Source organism: Carassius auratus, chromosome 44 (genome assembly GCF_003368295.1).
Source record: "Carassius auratus strain Wakin chromosome 44, ASM336829v1, whole genome shotgun sequence".
In the NCBI taxonomy this organism is placed as follows: domain Eukaryota; kingdom Metazoa; phylum Chordata; class Actinopteri; order Cypriniformes; family Cyprinidae; genus Carassius; species Carassius auratus.
In genome coordinates, this window is record NC_039286.1 from 2,053,660 (window position 1) to 2,071,730 (window position 18,071).

At 38.3% G+C, this 18,071-nt stretch overlaps 1 protein-coding gene across 3 annotated transcripts; it reads left to right on the forward strand.

The window, feature by feature from the left end:
- The first annotated feature begins 88 nt into the window (after positions 1–88).
- On the forward strand, positions 89–17,510 carry LOC113062098 (upstream-binding protein 1-like). 3 transcript variants are annotated; one of them, XM_026231693.1, is made up of 17 exons: positions 125–270; positions 1,648–2,515; positions 6,697–6,848; positions 6,943–7,019; positions 7,286–7,391; positions 7,529–7,635; positions 8,774–8,926; positions 9,110–9,220; positions 11,653–11,766; positions 11,955–12,061; positions 12,150–12,204; positions 12,324–12,417; positions 12,911–13,001; positions 13,113–13,234; positions 14,287–14,429; positions 14,925–14,976; positions 15,817–17,510. In XM_026231693.1, exons 2-17 carry the CDS (start codon positions 2,400–2,402, stop codon positions 15,852–15,854), a joined length of 1,638 nt encoding a protein of 545 aa, XP_026087478.1. In that variant the 5' UTR covers positions 125–270; positions 1,648–2,399; the 3' UTR covers positions 15,855–17,510. The 3 variants fall into 3 exon arrangements, with proteins under 3 accessions (XP_026087479.1, XP_026087480.1, XP_026087478.1); XM_026231694.1 differs by lacking the exon at positions 1,648–2,515 and having other exon boundaries at positions 89–270; XM_026231695.1 differs by lacking the exon at positions 9,110–9,220 and having other exon boundaries at positions 124–270.
- Positions 17,511–18,071: the final 561 nt, after the last annotated feature.

The window sequence follows — 18,071 nt, forward strand, 5'->3', positions numbered from 1 at the left end:
CACTGAAGTTTTAAAAGGTACTTTATGTTGCCGTCTCTGTCGACGTCATATTGCAGTCACGGAGGGGCGATCTCGTGCGCTGTCTCGGACGAAGTTCACTGCTAAAAAACAAGAAGGCAACGTCGTGACTCGATGTGAGACTGCCTTGGTCGCTGTTACTAGTTTTTCAGCATTGATCACGGGATTCGTAGATAGTAATGCAATGCTTTTCTGGCAGCTGCACACTGGGAGACTTGATAGTCGACAGACCTACAAATGCAGGAACACACGGTAAAACTGAGTGCTAGTCAATAACTGTGGTGTTGTGTTGAATGTAAATTAAATGCATAACTTGTATTGGTATTTCCATCTGAATTCATGTTGAATTTGTTTTCTTAAGTTACAAAAGTGTCACTGTGTATTTGTTGTTATTATACACAATCCCACACATATATACTACGAAAATGTCTTGACTTTATTCCGTTAACGTTACATGTAAGCTGTAGTATTACTTGAATTTATCTCGTGTCCACTCGTGATGCGAAGGGTTTCTCATATCTGTCACATATGAATCGGTCCAAGTTTGTTTACTCTGTTGAGAAGCGTCTTCGGTTAGGTTAAGTTAAATTACAGACTGTATTCATTTATCATACACAATTTCAGATATTGCATAACAATTATTTAAATTATTATGCTGTATTGCTGTTATATGAAAATTTAGGAGTAGACCAAATGCAAACAGTTAAGTTCAGCAAAATGTAAACAATTTTTAAGCAAATATATATATATATATATATATATATATATATATAGAAAAACCCTTATCATGAGAGCACAAGTTCAACATTTCTGTTAAAGTGTACCTTCATTATATAGTTGGCCCTTGTCTGAATGTACACCAGTGTGCTTTTATTGTGTTCACTTATTACCCATCAGCCATAGCAAAAGTATGATGATGAACTGGGTGTTTATAACCACCACACACAACCACTGCTAGAAAAGCATTAATGAACTTGAAATTTTGACTCAAACTTGCAGTGTAAAAGTGCATTTATCACATGCTTAAAATGACTTAAAATCACGTGTCTGTAAAGAGCAATTAAAGTGCAGTAAAGTCAAAACCAATGAAAATGTTATAATCATCCTCTGGAGCTTTGTTGGCCTCTTCTGGCTGCAAACCTTACAAATAGGTCTGGGTGCCCTTAGTTAAAAAAAAATCAAGTATTTCCCAGCTGTCTCACAGAGCTGGGACTGAATTCCCAGCTGTAAACACCCGAGGCTGTTTTGTTTATAGGTTGGTGGTCTGTTTAAGGGAACTCTAATCATGTTCAAAGGCCCATCTGCCTTCCTGATCAGATCACCACAACAACAACAGGTTAAAAACACCCAAAATGTGTCCTTGAGTGGCCCTCCCTATTTTTCAAAAAGGAATTTCATAGCAAAAACATCCCCGGTGGGATCTGGAAATCTCACAATGGGCCTCATTTATCACTAGACAGCAAAAGCAGCTGTCTGTCTGTATCTATATTTTCTTGTCATTTTACAGCAGTGTTGATATGGACTTTGGCTGTCAGCTGTAGATCTGAGGTTTTGAACAAACGTGTTGATCGGGATTGTGATCTATAAAAAGAATCTTACATATTAAAATGTTTGCATTTCTTCCACCAGGTGACTTGAAGTTTAATGTATGCGCTGCAAGTTAAGGGTAATATTGTGTTTGGAAGTCGAGAGTGACTACAGTCCGTCGCTCGGAACACTCGTTTAGGAAGAAGATGACGACAGATCCTCGCAGAGCAACGTGATTGGCTGTCAGATTCCCGAACCGGGTCCGTGCTGAGGCTGCAGTTATCTCACGTTTGGGGTTTGAATGGTGGAAGACAGAGGACCGTGTCGATGTGTTGTGATCTTTGGCCTCTTCCGGAAGACCAAACGGGCGGCTCAGTACGATGAAATTAGGTGAACGCTTTCGGATCGCAGAGTGCGTAAAGACACCGTGCCGCGTTTAGGATTAGGTGATAGCAAGCGAGCTCTTCCAACCCAATTACTCGAGCGGACATTGCGTGTGAATGCGGGTACAGTCAACAGCGTCCTCCCACCACCCTGTTTTTATATAATGGAAGATCGCATATAGATATGATGTGCTGATGTATACGGAATAACACACGGGATCTGGAAACGGATAACACGGTTCATCTCGAGACTCTTATTTCTCGCCTGTGTTATTGTGAAACTGAAGCAATGGCGAGGCACACGGTAGTCGGCTCTGGGGCCGTTTGCCCTGCTTTCAACAGCTAGCCTTCTGCAGGTGGAAACCTAACCAACCTTAGTAGGACTAGCTGACTCCTGCTCGCAGGTGCTGTCTGTCCGAGGCGAAGCTGGCGGCGCTGCGGTTAGAGTCGGAGGACAAGGATCTGGGCGCCATGGCGTGGGTGCTGAAGATGGACGATGCTACCATCGAGTCCGGGCTCGTGCACGACTTTGATGCCAGTTTGTCTGGCATCGGCCAGGAGCTCGGGGCTGGCGCGTACAGCATGAGGTTAGAGCAGCATGCACACCGATCAGCAGCTTTCCAAGAGTCCCTGATCCGGGGGCGATGCAGGGCATCTGTGACGGCGAGCTAGTTGGCTAGCTGTCTTGATCGCAGTGTTTACATTGTTAACTTCGGTATTCCAGGCGGCTTGTGCTAATTGGTTTCAAAAATTCGTAATTTGACATCCTTATTTATCATTTGGCAACTTCGCGAGATTGTTTTGTCGTCTGTTGGATGCAGTGTGGCTAACGTTATATGAGAGTTGCTATAGCTAGCTCAAAACAATAGACAACGAGTTGCATCCTAATGTTGTCTAACCATCTTGAGAACTAACGAGACCTGTGTCCGGTTGCATAAACTTCTTAAACTAGTCTTAAAAGTTAAGACCCCTAATTATTTTCTGCAAGACAGGATTACAATTTTTCAAGTCAGTTACATATAAACGTAGATTGACCTCATTTGAATCTGAAAAGTAAGACTGATAACCACTTCGTTAACTGAAGATACAGTCTTAACGTGGTGACCGTTTATTCATCTGACCCCTCGTTGTCGAGCGTTAATCAATCTACTCACGCTTCTTTCGAGTAGATATAACGTGGCCGCGCTGGAACGATAACAAGCGCGATTGAAGTCAAGTTACTTCCTGGAACAGGATGTTCTTTGACATGCGAAATAAACCGTTATGAAGAATTCGTTTACATTTTATGTAAACGAATTCGTTCAAATCTTTTCTGTTCGCATGTATTGTGTTAAGGGCATTAAAATGTTTAGTGAATAACACGTTTTACTGATTGAAGAAATTGTGCCGAGCGTCGGACTCCATTACGTCATACGATACTGCGCTTAGAGGCTATGATTACGTCATTGAGGGTGACTCGGAGAGAGTTGATGCAATATTTAGGATGATGGTCATATCCTCGGGAGAGTCTGTCTGCATTTTCTGTGTACCTGAAAAATTATTAAATGTAAGATATTTCCTAGCAGTCTCATGACAATATGTCTTTTATACGTTAAATGGTTATATTTAATTTATATAAAAAAAAATGAATCTCCTTGTTTAATATGCAGGCAACCCAGTAAGTAATTAGACCGTTGATTAGTCAGAAGCTGTAATTTTGTAGTCATAAAAGTGTTGTTCTAAATAACCCAAATAAATTCCTAAAGGAACCTGAAGTGTGTGACAGTTGGGTTCTGGAAGGAGAGATCCCATTCATTTTCTTATTTGGGGAATTTATTTTTATAGAAAGCTGAGCCTGAGGTTATTAATCCTTAATAATTTGCTTTCTTGAGAGAACAATCATTTTTACCAGCGAAGTTCTGGTAAAAAAAAAAACCTACATCACTTATAGTTTTGCAGAGAAATGTCCACCAGTCAAAGAATCAAAAGAAGCAAATAAAACCAAATGAACTTTCATGTAGCACTGTGAATGACATAAGTGTCAGTCTCTCTACTCTCTCATAATTTGTACAAAAAAATAAAATTACACATAGGTGTGTGTGTATGTATATATATGTGTGTGTGTGTATATATATATATATATATATAATCTTTAAATCAATAGTTTTGTTTCTCCGCTATTTCATTGTCATTTGCAATGCTTCAAATAGAAAATTATGTTGTTATTCACCTCATAGCTGGTTGTTCTGGTTCTTGGTTCTTAAGGACTTCTCAAAAAATTCTCATGTCTGCCAAAAAAAGGGTGTTCTTTTGTCAGCTTTCAGGATCGACTACTAACTGACATCAGAACTAAACAGCTCTATTTTACTTAGGAATCACATGGCTCACCTTTACTGTTGGACTCTTTTTAAATTTTATTTTATAGAAATACTGTTTGGAAAATATCACATTATTATTATTATTTTTATTTTATTTAAACGTGCCATTAACACTGCAGCCATTTGTTATTTGTTATTTAGTTGAATCTGACAAATATCAAGCTGTCCAAAACATGCTGATCCATTTTATTCATAGATATGTATTGGGTTTTTCCATGCATTTCCACTGCAAGCCAGGTGCTTCAGCATCCACCTTACTGGAAGAGGCAAACCACAATCCCCCAGCATACGTCACTGTTTCATTGGGGTATTAATGATGGAGCATATTATATTTCAGTTTTCCAAATCACCGGGAGGCTTCGCCATTCCCATTTGGCCACAAGGAGTTTGAAATAGGGTCACTGCATGATAGGAATACACATTATGCGCCTGAGGTCAGGGTCCATGGATTGGTTACTCTGAGATGTGGCGGGATTCTGGAGGTTGTAGTGGAAAGAGCAACGTCAGCATTTTCCCTGGAGCGCTCTGCTATTCTGCAAGTGTGCGTATGCAAGTGTCTGAAATACTCTGTGTGAGATTCTGTGGGGGTTTTGTTAGTGGTGGGAGCGCTGTAGTGTGAGACAGCAGGAAGAAGGCTGTTCACATGCTCTCTCCCGGTGATATCAAGTTTCTTGACACTCTTCCAGCGTCCTGCAGATTTGCAGTTGACACAGTCCTCTATTGACGTTAGAGGACCAGACAGTGTTTTTGGGTAGTTGAGGCGTAACCTGTTCAAATACTTTAGGTTAAAACATACATATATGTTAGAGAAAGTGTCCTGTGACTGCTATTTAATTATTTTTAAACATCATTGCCCAGATAATTAAATAATGGTCCCACTTTAAATTAAGCGGCCTTAACTACTATGTATTTACATTTAAATTTATCATTTGGTACAATGCGTTTATTGTGTACATACACCTCAATAATATGAACACAATGAGTACATTGTATTTATTTTTGATGTACATAGTAGTTAAGGCCACTTAATATAAAGTGGGAATGAAATGATTACTTTCTTATCAGTATCTGGCAGAATTTAAATATGGCTCCATGCATAATGAAAATAGTTAGTGTTGGTGTTAACATTGCATAGAATTATTAATAAATAAATAAATATATATATATATATATTATATAAAAGATCACCTTTTTGTATTGTCTAGTTTATTTAAAATCGTTCCAAGTCATAATTTTTTTAAAGCAAATACAAATATTCCATGTATTTTCTAATTTAATGAGGTCATGAATACAGCATGCACTATTTTAAAAGAATGATCAAAATGCTCTTTAAATGAATTTAAAAAGAAACTATAGCATGAGACAGGATATGGCAAGTTTTTTATGTCAGCTGCCCTTACATTTCTTTTGGTAGCATTAGCCATTGAACTTTGGTGAAATATGGACAGGAATAAGACACTTTTTCCATTTTGAGTTTGCAGATGTTTTCAGTCAACAGGGTCAGATAAGTTCAAGATCCAGGTATCATGGAGATGTGCCTATGATTTTCCTATGGTGTCTGTAAGTCATTGGTGTGACGGGGTGACGTTTGAGGTAAATGAGGGTGTTTGAGATGCTGATTATCTGACTTGCGTTCATGTGGATGGAGCAGCTGTGGAACAGAATGTTACAGTGCAGCTGCTCATTTTTCAGAAAACACTTGCAGATTGGTGGACGGGAAGGATCCTGCAGGCCGCACTGTTACAAACGTGGCTTCATGTCAAGCAGACTGGCAGCTAACTGACTCAGCGTCTATAGCTGTCACTGCACCGGCCTGATAATGCCTTTACATGTGTGAGCGTGGCAAAGAAGAGTCAAGCCCAGAGCCATGGCAGCATTTAGTAACTCCCTAATATATGAAATGTAATCAGATTTTGGGCTAAATATTGTGTAAATTAATTAATTGTTTGATATTGTGACACATACTACCATCAAAACCCATTAAATATTTTTTAAAAATGTCACATGATCATTCTAATATACTGATTCGGTGATCAGGAAACAATTCTAATAAATATTGAAAACAGTGGGCATTGTGATACATTTTCAAGAAAAAAAAAACTGTTTATTTTAAATATCGTAACATTATAAATGCCTTTACTGTTATTTTTGTACACATTAATGCATCCTTGCTGAATAAAAGTATTCATTTGTTTAAAAAAAATCACACTGTCCCCTAACTTTTGAAGAGTACTATATTAATATGTGATTGTAAATGCACCTCCTTTTTGTTTAATTTGTATTTCCTAGCAGTCTGATGACAGTATGCTCTTTATATGTTTGTGGTGCAGAAGTATGCAAGAGGTTCTAACTGACATAATTCACCATTTCATAACTTCCATTTCTCTTTGTCTGTGTTTGTTTTCCCTCAGTGATGTGTTGGCTCTGCCCATCTTTAAGCAGGAAGATGTTAGCATTCCTGTGGAGTCTGACTCCAAGAATCCTCCGTTTCAGTATGTGCTGTGTGCCGCCACGTCCCCTGCTGTTAAACTACACGAGGAGACGCTCACCTACCTAAACCAAGGTACAGGTTTCACTACCCATCTCTATTCCTTAAAGAATACCAAGACCCTGGTTGAGAAGATATTCGGTAACACACTTCCCATCTCCTTCTGTAGGCCAGTCGTATGAGATCCGGATGCTTGATAACAGGAAAATAGGGGAGATGCCTGAACTCAACAACAAGACTGTTAAGGTGAGAGCTTGTGTGTTTTATCAGGGCAGTGCACTTGGGGTTTTGTGTGGCGTGAATGCGCTGATTTAACCACAGTGGATGTCTGCACTGTCTTTTTACATCATCAAATTCAATTCAATACAGGCAACAACATAACTAGGATAAAATTTCTTGTTTTGCCATGGTGCTGTGGACTCAGCAGTACTGCAGTGGTGTATGGCTCTTTAAGAGAGCTGCTTGTTCTGATGGTTTGTGTTTGTGTGTGTTTGGTTTGGGGTGAATTATAGAGTATAGTTAGGGTGGTTTTCCATGACCGAAGGCTTCAGTACATGGAGCACCAGCAGCTGGAGGGCTGGAAATGGAATCGGCCTGGCGACCGCCTCCTCGACATCGGTGAGAGCTCATGTGTTTACTTTGGGTTGCCACAATCAGTTCGTTCAGTCTTTTTTGATTCTTCAAATGAACAGTATAAAAGCAGCGTAAAGCCTCAGGAGAGAGAGTTTCTACAATGTGTCATGTGTTTGTTACAGATATCCCCATGTCAGTTGGCATCACTGAGCCCTGCACACACCCGTCACAGCTGAACGCTGCAGATTTCCTGTGGGATCTCTCCAAGCGAGCGTCTGTGTTTGTGCAGGTAAACCCGAATTCTAGATCTAACCACAAACATGCAGCCATGTTGTCATTAGTTCAAAGGTTACATAAACACACTAGAGTTTCAGTATGAAATGTCATTTGCAAACAGTTCTTGGGGCAGTGGACATGATGTTTTATATCTCGCTGTGTTAGATTACACTTATTGCAACATTGTACATAGTATTTTTTTGCAAATGGCTTTTGAGAGTCAACAAAGAAATCAACAATTGGGAACAACACTATTTTGCAACCAATTTTTACACATTTTAGGACTTATTTAATCTAAACACACTTCATTTGTAAGAAATGTAAATGGTTGAACAAAAGTAAAAAAAAAAAAAACTTTTATTCAAATATCTGAGTTCCATTGTAATTGTGCGGTTTTATGATGTCATATTAAGTAATATTAATTATTATGTAATATTAAGTTGTTTAAGATAAACAGATGGCTGTTTACTTGAATATTTACAATTTTATATAAATGTTAGTTCAGTGAGAAATACATTAAGATTACAAGTCATTGTTTAAATAAAAATTAAAAAGTGTGTGTTATTTATATTACATTTAAATACATTACATTAAATTATTAAAATACAATAACATCATTATTATTATTATCATCCATATTTTGCTGTGGTATTGAAATTATTATTCATAATATAATATATTGTAAGATATTACTAATTTTGTTTCAGCAAAAATCGAGCACATATGTGCAGTTGTGCATTCACTGGTGTATATTGCTTCAGGTCATTATTTAATTCTGGATGTCAAGATACTCACAGTTATATAGAGCATGCCTGAAGCCGAATCTCATTGGCCAGAAATTCTCTCTCACACTGAAAGAAGATGTTGTGCCAATAGTGTCAGACAAGTTTAAAATGATCTTAAAGTCCCAGACATGTTGGAGAGAGTCTGACTAGGGGCTACTGGCTCTTCGACATTTATCTCTTGACCTTGAAAGCTCCTGATCAAGTTTCAAACATGTATATATCGTTCATGTTGATTAGAAATGTATCTGGCATATCTTAATCTGTGCAGAAATAGTGCAGGGCATGCCAAGGATAATCTCAAAAGTGCTCCAGGAACCGATCATGTGTTCCACATTAATTCTCTTTTATTTCCTTACCTTGTTAAAGGTTCATTGCATCAGTACAGAGTTCACCCCGCGGAAACACGGCGGAGAGAAAGGAGTTCCGTTCCGGATCCAGATTGACACTTTTAAACAAAATGAAAGCGGAGAGTACACCGAGCACCTGCACTCCGCCAGCTGCCAGATCAAAGTCTTTAAGGTGATGCCACACGTATGCAGACATGCATTAAATGCAAGGAAATATCTGTAGAGTTGAAGATTGCAGATCTAAAGTTTCTGACACAGAATGCTTATGTAGTTGAAGAGTGTGTTTTGAAGAATTAATATGATATTGAAGCCTTTAGTATATATTAAAGTGTATCTCATACTCTCCTATTAACAGCCAAAGGGAGCAGACAGAAAACAAAAAACAGACCGAGAGAAGATGGAGAAAAAGACTGTGCAGGAGAAAGAGAAATATCAGCCCTCTTATGACACCACTATATTGTCAGAGGCAAGAATATTTAAGTATTTTTGTTTAGTTTTGACCATTACTACTGACACCTATTGACGTGGCTACAGCATCACATAGAAAAAAACTAAATCTTTGGCTACTAATTGTAAAAATTAGTATTTTTTGGCCTATTCATGGATGTATTTGTCACCCATGATTAATTTAGACCAATAAAAAGGTGTTGCTGAGATAAAGTGAATATCATTTAGCATTTCACACATCTAGTAGAAGTAATATTCATGCTTGTAAGAATTTTTCCTTCTATTCAGAAACAGTATTATTTAAGAATTATTTATATGCTATTATAGTATTTAATTAGATTTTGATTTAGCTTATATTTTTGTTTATATTTCAGTCTTCAGTTGTAGTTTGTTTTTGTTTCTGTTTTCTAATATTTCTATTTAGCTTTGGTTTATTTTTATTTTAGTTTTAGTACTTCCACTGTATTTGTATTTAATTTGGTTTCCTGTTAAACTGGTAAATACAGTTTAATTATTTTCATCTTTATTTCAATTAACCATAATGAGTCTTAGTTAGCAATAACAACTCAGAAATCAGAAGTGAAGTTGATGAATAAGACTGTCCTTGCATTATACCACCTTTAACTAGCAAGAAGCAAATCTTGGTTCATGGCTGTAACAAGTAATTAGGCCGCTGAAAAAAGGGACAAGCCCTTTAATATGTTTTGCCTAATCTTCGTGTTTGAGTAGGAAGAATATCAAGATCCTTTCAAGGTGGTCTCTCGATGTTTCAAGACCGTGTAAGCTGATGCTTTGGGGAGAATGCAACTACACGCCATGTTACTACGAAGGGCACTTGGCATAAATGCAGACAACATATAAGCACAGAGAGACTCGACAGCAATTGGAATGCATGGTACAGTCATGGTACACAGTCAGTACATTCCAGACTACAGCTTATCACTGGAGCTAGACATGCAGTTGTGGAGCTGACCAGGATTAGACAGCACATTAGCCTGTGGTTATTAGGGAGGGCAGGTCTACTGAACTGTTGCATGTTCATGCACACAATGGCAAGATATAAGTGGTGAGATGTAGCACTTTAAAACTATCAGAAACCGATGTCATAGACAATCACAGCAACGGAACTCCAACAGCTTTAGATTTCAGCATAGAGAAACACTGGAAGACCCAAAGGTGTTTATGCTACGAAAATGTGTGCATGGGGGTACTCTTAACACTGATTCCATGTATCCTGAGAGGATGTGCAATGGAATTTATTTTATTCTATTTCCAAACCCAAATGAGACTGAGCAAATTGTCCCTAAGCATTCAACCCCAATGAAAACGTTCATTTTCTGGTTGTCATACTCCCATTGAGTTTACATTTTCATCTACTCAAGCAGAACTTTAATGTTATCTTCTGCTTCAGCAGTGTCTCTGGCTAAAACTAGCAAACGTTAAAGTTAGTGATTTGTTTGTCCAAGTGAGCGACAGTAACTAAGGGGATAGGGGCTTACCAATAGGTCAATTGCAACAGCAAGCGACAGACCCGGTGCTTAGTGTTCACTATCTGATGACACCATATAACACTACAGCCAGTTAGAAGGACAGGACAAGCTCAGTAAAATGCATGTTCAGGGGCTAGCGGCCACTGAAACCCAAATAGGAAACTCAGCGCCAAATAGGTTAACTCAGTGCTTCAGATAGAAGCAATGACTCTGCACTCATTACTATCGGAATCTAGCTGTGCTAGACATCACAACAACTACATCAACAAGCGATGATCTGGATGGCATTTTGCCCACAACGGATGGCATTTTGGCCACAAGTTCTCTGATTTCACAACTGAAACTGTGCTGCTCTATGCAAGAGTCTGAAGCTTGCCTCTTTTTTTTTTTTTTTTGACACTTTACATAAAGTCGGCCGATATGCCGGTCAGTGTAAGCAACATTACACATCTGTATAAAGAGAGTGGCACAGCGGGCACTCGTCGCAGAAAAGCTGCACAAGGGCTAGCCAAGCCTGGGGTTCTCACTTTTTTTAGCATCACAATGCGGGCAGTTAGGGCCCTGACTGACAGCTTCTGCAGTGCTCAGCCAGACAGAAGCCACAAAGTTTAAGTCTGTCTGGGATCCCGATGGGTCCCCCGCAGATAGGGTACACTTAAAATGATATCTCAATCTGTTCTCCACCAGGACGCATAAGGGGATTAGCGAAACGTATTCCATAATCCTCTCTGGAGATGAATCCACTTTGAAGACTTAAGCTAACTTATATAGGGCATTTTCCTGCCCCCTTTTTTGTGTGCACGTCACGAGCACCATTGGCAGTATTTGAGGAGAAAGGTATGTCCCCAAAGCATCAGTTTACGCTGTCTGCAACGTCAGGAGACCGTCCTGAAAGGGAACTGTGCTTATAGAGTATCTAACTAAAAAGGTGTTTTCACTCTGGTTTGTCTATTTTGAGTAGACTCGATTGGAGCCTGTGATTGAGGAGGCTGTAGAACATGAGCTAAAGAAATCCAGCAAGCGGACACTTCCTGCAGACTGTGGCGATTCCATCGCCAAAAGCAAAAGAGGAAGTGTAAGCGCCCACTCACCTCTGCTGTGTCAACAATTCACTCATACTAAACTCCAGAACATTCTTCATATTTGTGTTTAGTTGTGCCCTTCATCGGTGTGTGACAGGTCACACATTAATCTGACATCAAAATTCTGTTTTGTTAAGATCACTTTGGACTTTCTCACATTTCTGTCTATCTCTCATTGTAGTGCTCTCCATGGCCAGATAATGCATACGTCAACCCCATCACAGCAGCTACACCGACCTTCACCTCCAGCACACACACCTACAGCAGCGGCAGCACAGTACCAGACAGGTGACCCACTCACCAAGCATCTGTTTCTTTTACATTGTGCAATGAACCAGAGTTATTCATTTTCTAATGCTTGTACTTTTGTTTTTAGTGAGTCATCTTCACCTAACCATCAAGGGGATCTTGGTAGCCTCATTTCTATGGAGGTTTGTACATGTTTGTATATATATATTTTTTTTTTTACTAATTTGCCTTAAAGATGCACATTTATTTTTATGTTGCATCTGAAAAAATAAAATAAAATAAATATGTGAACTTTCTGCAGTCTCTGAGTCCCACAGCGTCTATACAGGACACACAGAAGTGGCTGCTTAAGAACAGATTTAACTCATACAGTCGTATTTTCACCCATTTCTCAGGTATTAACACATGCAAGTTTTTGTTGCAAAGATTAAACTTCACCAGGGCTGGGTAAAAATATGTAGTTATGAAAAATCGCAATCTTTATTTGTATGATCCTGATATCAATTCTTAGTTGTCCTAACAAGCTGTGTGTAAAACCAAACATACAGCGTATTCTGATTCACAAACAATTGAATCCTATGAACTGGTTCTTTTAATGAATAATTAAAAAAGAGAAGTTACCAGTTTGAATCAGTCTGAAACAGTTGCCTGCATAATTAACATCGACAGAGAGAGAATCTTTTGCAAAGTAAGCTGATTGGGCATTAACGCTGAAATATCAAAACAGACTGAACCAGACTTGGAATTTAATAGAATCTATAGTTTCTGAATCAGAATGCAATGGAATATGGAAATCTGTGTCGTTATCCAGCCCTAACAGACACACAACATTAAACTGTAAGTAGTTATTAATGAGACCGATTTAAAATGATGGATTTTTCATCTCAGGTTCTGATCTACTGAAATTAACTCGTGAGGATTTAGTCCAAATTTGTGGTGCAGCTGATGGAATCAGACTCTACAATGCACTTAAGTCAAGGTATGATTAAAAAAAGGGATGTTAATATATAATTAAGGTGATTTCGTACAATTATGAATGTATAAACTAAAGAATTCTGTTCACGTTGTGTGTGTTTGTGTCCCCGTACAGAGCAGTGTTTCCCAGACTTACGGTTTACGTGTCCCTGGAGGCGTCTCAGAGTGAGAGCCCTCTATTGGAGAAACGAGGACACAGCAAAAACGGCGAACACAGCAGTCCAACATCCATACCTGGTATATAAATGTCAAGTGTGGAGACTTGCACAGCCATTCGTAACATACCACAATCACAGCGAAATAAATTACATCTATTGTGTTGCAACAACAGACATGCAGTGAAGCATTATTCAGCAGCACTGAATTGCTTTATCTGTTGTACGATCCTTCGTAACCTGTCCACCAAAGTACTAATAACTGGTGAACTAAAATGCATTCACTTCCATTTCTTGATCCTGAATATCATGTAAATAGTGAAAAAGTGTAAGCTGCATGACTTTCTATTTATCAAAACAATCCTGAAAAAATATCACACTTTACACAAAAATATTAAGCAGCACAACTGTTTTCAGCATGGATAATAATAAGAAATGTTTCTTCGAATGATTTCTGAAGGATCTTGTGACACTGAAGACTGGTGTAATGAATGCTGAAAATTCAGCTTTGCCATCACATGAATAAATTACATTAAAATATATTAAATAGAAAAAGGTTATTTTAAAATGTAATCATATTTTACTATATTACTGTTTTTTTACTGTATAAAGGCAAATAAGTGCTGTTTTAATGCGCATAAGAGACTTAAAAAAATGCTTGAAGATCTTACCAACCCTAAATTAATGGGTAGTTTATAATATAAAGATGCAGCAAAAGCCATAATAAGAAAACATCTTGTTCCTTTTCCTGCGTTCAAAAACACAACTCCGTAACAACTGACATTTGTCACCTCAAACCCAACACCCGTCTCTCTGTAGCCACTTCTAATAACAAACTTATGTAGCAGTGCTCAGACCCAAACTCATTTACCAAGGAACAGTCAGGTTAACTAACTATTCTACAGATATTCACAAATGGTTGTGAATCCAAAGTGCAGTACTTGAAGTACTTAATAATGTTTTATCAAACACATTGAATCACAGCCAAATGTAAAATTGTGGCAAATTTCATCATGTTTGTCCCTTTCTGTTTGTACTCTTTTTGTTCTGCAGATGTAAAAAGTTTTTATTTGGGTCAGTGTACTGTGTAATGTACAGTCCTCTGTCACAAAGCGTGTCTGTGTTTGCGTTTAGTTTACCACGCTCTTTACCTTGAGGAGATGACCGCTTGTGAGCTAACTAGGAAAATCTCCAGTGTCTTGGCGCTGCCGCTGTCCCACATCAGCCAAGTCTACAAACAGGGGCCCACAGGGATACACATACTACTCAGTGACCAGGTAAACACAGACCTACTTCATAGATTCGTTCAACCAGACTAAAAGCAGCCAGAAACAGTCTCTTATCTTTCCCTGTTATCAGGTGGCGGTAATAAGTTGGCCAACCGTGGCTGCTCATGTTACTAATGTTTTGCATCATGCCACAGATAAAACACACTTCACTGTAGACTTTTTTTCCCCCGATGGTTATCATTTGTCATGAATAAATGCATCCTGTAACGTGAGGAACGTCACGTGGTGGATTTGTCTTGTCAATGTTTTTGAAAGAAGTCTGTTCCACTCACCAAGGCTGCATTTATTTGGTAATTTATTATGTTGATACTTACTACACTGAACAAACTGATATGATTTAATCACTTTGAAAATGACATTTATTCCTAAAGATCATTTTTGGAACAAACCTGTGTAGTGTGTACAAGACCTTAATAACTCAGATATGTCTTAATATATAAGAGAATACCTTAAGAGGCAATCTTTTTTTTTTTTTGCTTGCAGATGGTTTATAATTTCCCAGATGAGAGCAGTTTCATTGTCACCACGGTACAAGGTAAAACATTTTCCAAAAACACAGTCAATCTCTGGTGGAAACATTATAACCCCTCAGTAGGTGCATTTACATGGACACTTTTTTTCTTCCATCAGAATGAATTCAACGTACCGAACGTAGTGTTTACATGAACGGTAAATAAAGTGATCAGGGTGATGTGCGTGTTGTTTATGTGTCACAAGCTTCTGATCGGATTTACTCTTTTGACATGCGCTCACTGCATGAATATTCAGAATTTCACGCTGCTGTTTTAAAAAGCACACGATAATTTTTCTACTTCGGGTCTTAATTAGGCAACGACCAGCACATGAACTGTTGTGCTGCTTAACTTTACTTAAGCAAAAAAAAAAAAAAAAAAAAAAAAATGGCAGTAAAAGTGCCTCTTCCCGTACTCAAAACTTGAAGTCTGTTGATGAGAGTCTTAAACGAGGACGTGGTCGTGTTCCACTTCACATACGCTGAGTGAAAGGGGAGATTTATAATGACAGGACACTTACTTATGACATTTTATACACTTTTTATTTATGACATTTTATATATGTCATTATGCTATTTCTACGTCACTGCGCATGCGCAGTACTTTCCAGTTTCGGTTTTCAATCCAATCAAGTGTTAACACGTCCTCTCGGTCGGATTACAAAAGGGATAAACCACCCATTAAAATCACTCAATTACAATCAAAATTTAGTCGATCTGATTGACGTGTTTACATGTGACATTTTTATTCTGATTGTGCTTCTTGTCCTATTACAATCGCATTAGAAGGGTCCATGTAAACGCAGCTAGTGTTTTTCTGTTCTCCAATCCTTCTGACATCTTCTGACATTTGTTCGTCCTCAGATGACACCAGTGATGGATTTCACATTGTCCTGAAGTAGAGCTGCTGCAAGCAACGTGAAGCAGAGTGTGATGACATCACAAGGCTCCATACTGCCATTCTTGAGCGTTGAACATGTTCCCTCCATCCTCCTCTCTCTTCCTCTCCTCATCTCTCTCTCATTCTTCACGTCTCACATATCGCAGAGAGAGAGAGATGGCCGAGGTTGGACAGGGCCTCCTAACTGTTAGAATCTGACTTCAGTGTGCTATTTGTTTCATATTGAAAACACTTAAACTGATGCCAGTGTGTACGAGTGGTGGGCTTTTAAGTATGCATGCGAGTATGTTTTTAAAGGTTGAATCAGGAGGCATGGAGGTGGGCAGAAACTGCAAAGAAGTAGAGGAGAATTGTGACCACTTCTACTTCAGCATGGTGTTCGTGGATGAATCTGAGCATCTGGCGCCGTGAAATGGCTGTGCTCAGACTCTGTCCTCACATTGCTGGTTATGAACGTACAATACATACTTGAGTTTATCAGCCTTTTGTCTGTGAGGTGTCAAGTGTTCCACTACCTGCCCCCTCAAACTGGCCTTCAGACTCCATCACAAACCCCTCGGTTGATAGTAATCACCTCTTTTTCCAATGTGGGGAAACGCGTCCTGACTTAGGCATGCCCAGGATGTCTTTATGTCTGTCTGGATAAAATCATTCTTTGAGTTTGAGTACGGTGCCCTGTAGCTAACCTGAGGTTGTAAGACTCGTGTTTTGGCTGTATCCTACTCACTAGATGACATTGTCAGTGCTGATATAATTTTCCAATTCCTCTCTCAAGACCAAGAACGTTTCTGGTGCCATCATTTCTGTTGACTAGATTCTGTTTCTTAGCATTAACTTTGTGCTTCGTGGGATGCATTAATCGTCTGCTTGTTCCACATGTTGGTGATGGTTTTTAGGTTGTGATTGTTGTGCTTCTTATTCTCTGTGCCTGGTAACTATTACCCGCCCTTTACAGTAGTTCCTGACACAGATAATATCATGACTATTGATAAATGTGCACAATCACAAGCAGCCATTAATTATGTTTCCTATAATGCCTTTGCTTTCTATTATCTTAATTTTTTGACCTAGGACATGACGTCGGCTGGTGCTTTTCTAAATGCACATGTGGTTAACCGTCAGCTGCTCCAGTTAAACCTAGCCATCATGGCTGCGGTCAGCCAGCCTTTTTTCATTCTTTTCTTCCTTCTTAAATTGAGACTGACTCAACAGGTCTTTTATCTCTGTAGTCATGTATTGGGCAGCTGTGCTTTGGCATGTACTGTGCTTATTATTGACACTTTATAGAGGAGCATGGTTGAAAGAATGAATCTACTTTTAATTCTCATTAAAAAAAATATAAAAAAAGGAATGACCAAGTCTGCACTGAAATCGATACCACAATAAAATGGACATTTTTCTGTTGTTGGATGCTCACTTGATACTTTTGGTGTACACAATGTTTCCAAGTTGAACAAATGATCAAAGTCTAAATCCATGAAGAGGTGTGTTCCTCAGATCAAATGCTGTGGATCACCGGAGTGTCCTCTGCGTTTCCGTGATGGTAATCATGGTGCCCTCATGTCACTGTCTGTCTGAAGAAGCCTCTCTTCCGTAGGGGGTGCTGGGATGTACACAATGCCTGTACCAGAAATAAAACTAATTTTCATATTGTCTCTGAAGTACTTTTTATATTGCAATCTAATATAATTATTTTGATAGTTGATTATGTGGTTTTTACTTGAGATGTTTTGTAGAAAAGAAGAGATGAGTGTTAAATTAGGAACATTATTTTTAAAGGATTTCTGCAATCAAATTGCAAGACATTTATAACATAGGGACATAGATGAATTATTAATGCACATCTAATGCAGCTATGATGCTAAGACACTTAATTCAACTAATAATCCAGGGTTAATCTTTATTCAAATAATTTAAATGATTTTATATATTGCCATTTCAACAACATAAATGAGATTTATTTTTAGACCGGGAAAAATTTGTTGGATACATTAATTTTGTGTGCCATGTAGAAAATGTATTTTGTCATACAAAATATGTGGTAACACTTTACAATAAGATTAAAGTTATTAACATGAACCTGAACTAACAATGAAAAGCATTTTAATATAAATATCAATTTCATTATTTACTAAAATAAATTTAATGAATGTATGTACTGTATAAAATGTATGTTAAAATTATTTAATGGACCTGGGCTAACTTGAACCAACAATAG

Bases quoted from the DNA above. Each gene is read 5' to 3' on its own strand.
- LOC113062098 (XM_026231693.1), top strand. From the start codon at position 2,400: ATGGCGTGGGTGCTGAAGATGGACGATGCTACCATCGAGTCCGGGCTC. The intron at 8,927-9,109 runs GTGATGCCACAC...TCCTATTAACAG, and splicing joins GCCAGATCAAAGTCTTTAAG to CCAAAGGGAGCAGACAGAAA. The intron at 9,221-11,652 runs GCAAGAATATTT...TATTTTGAGTAG, and splicing joins ACACCACTATATTGTCAGAG to ACTCGATTGGAGCCTGTGAT.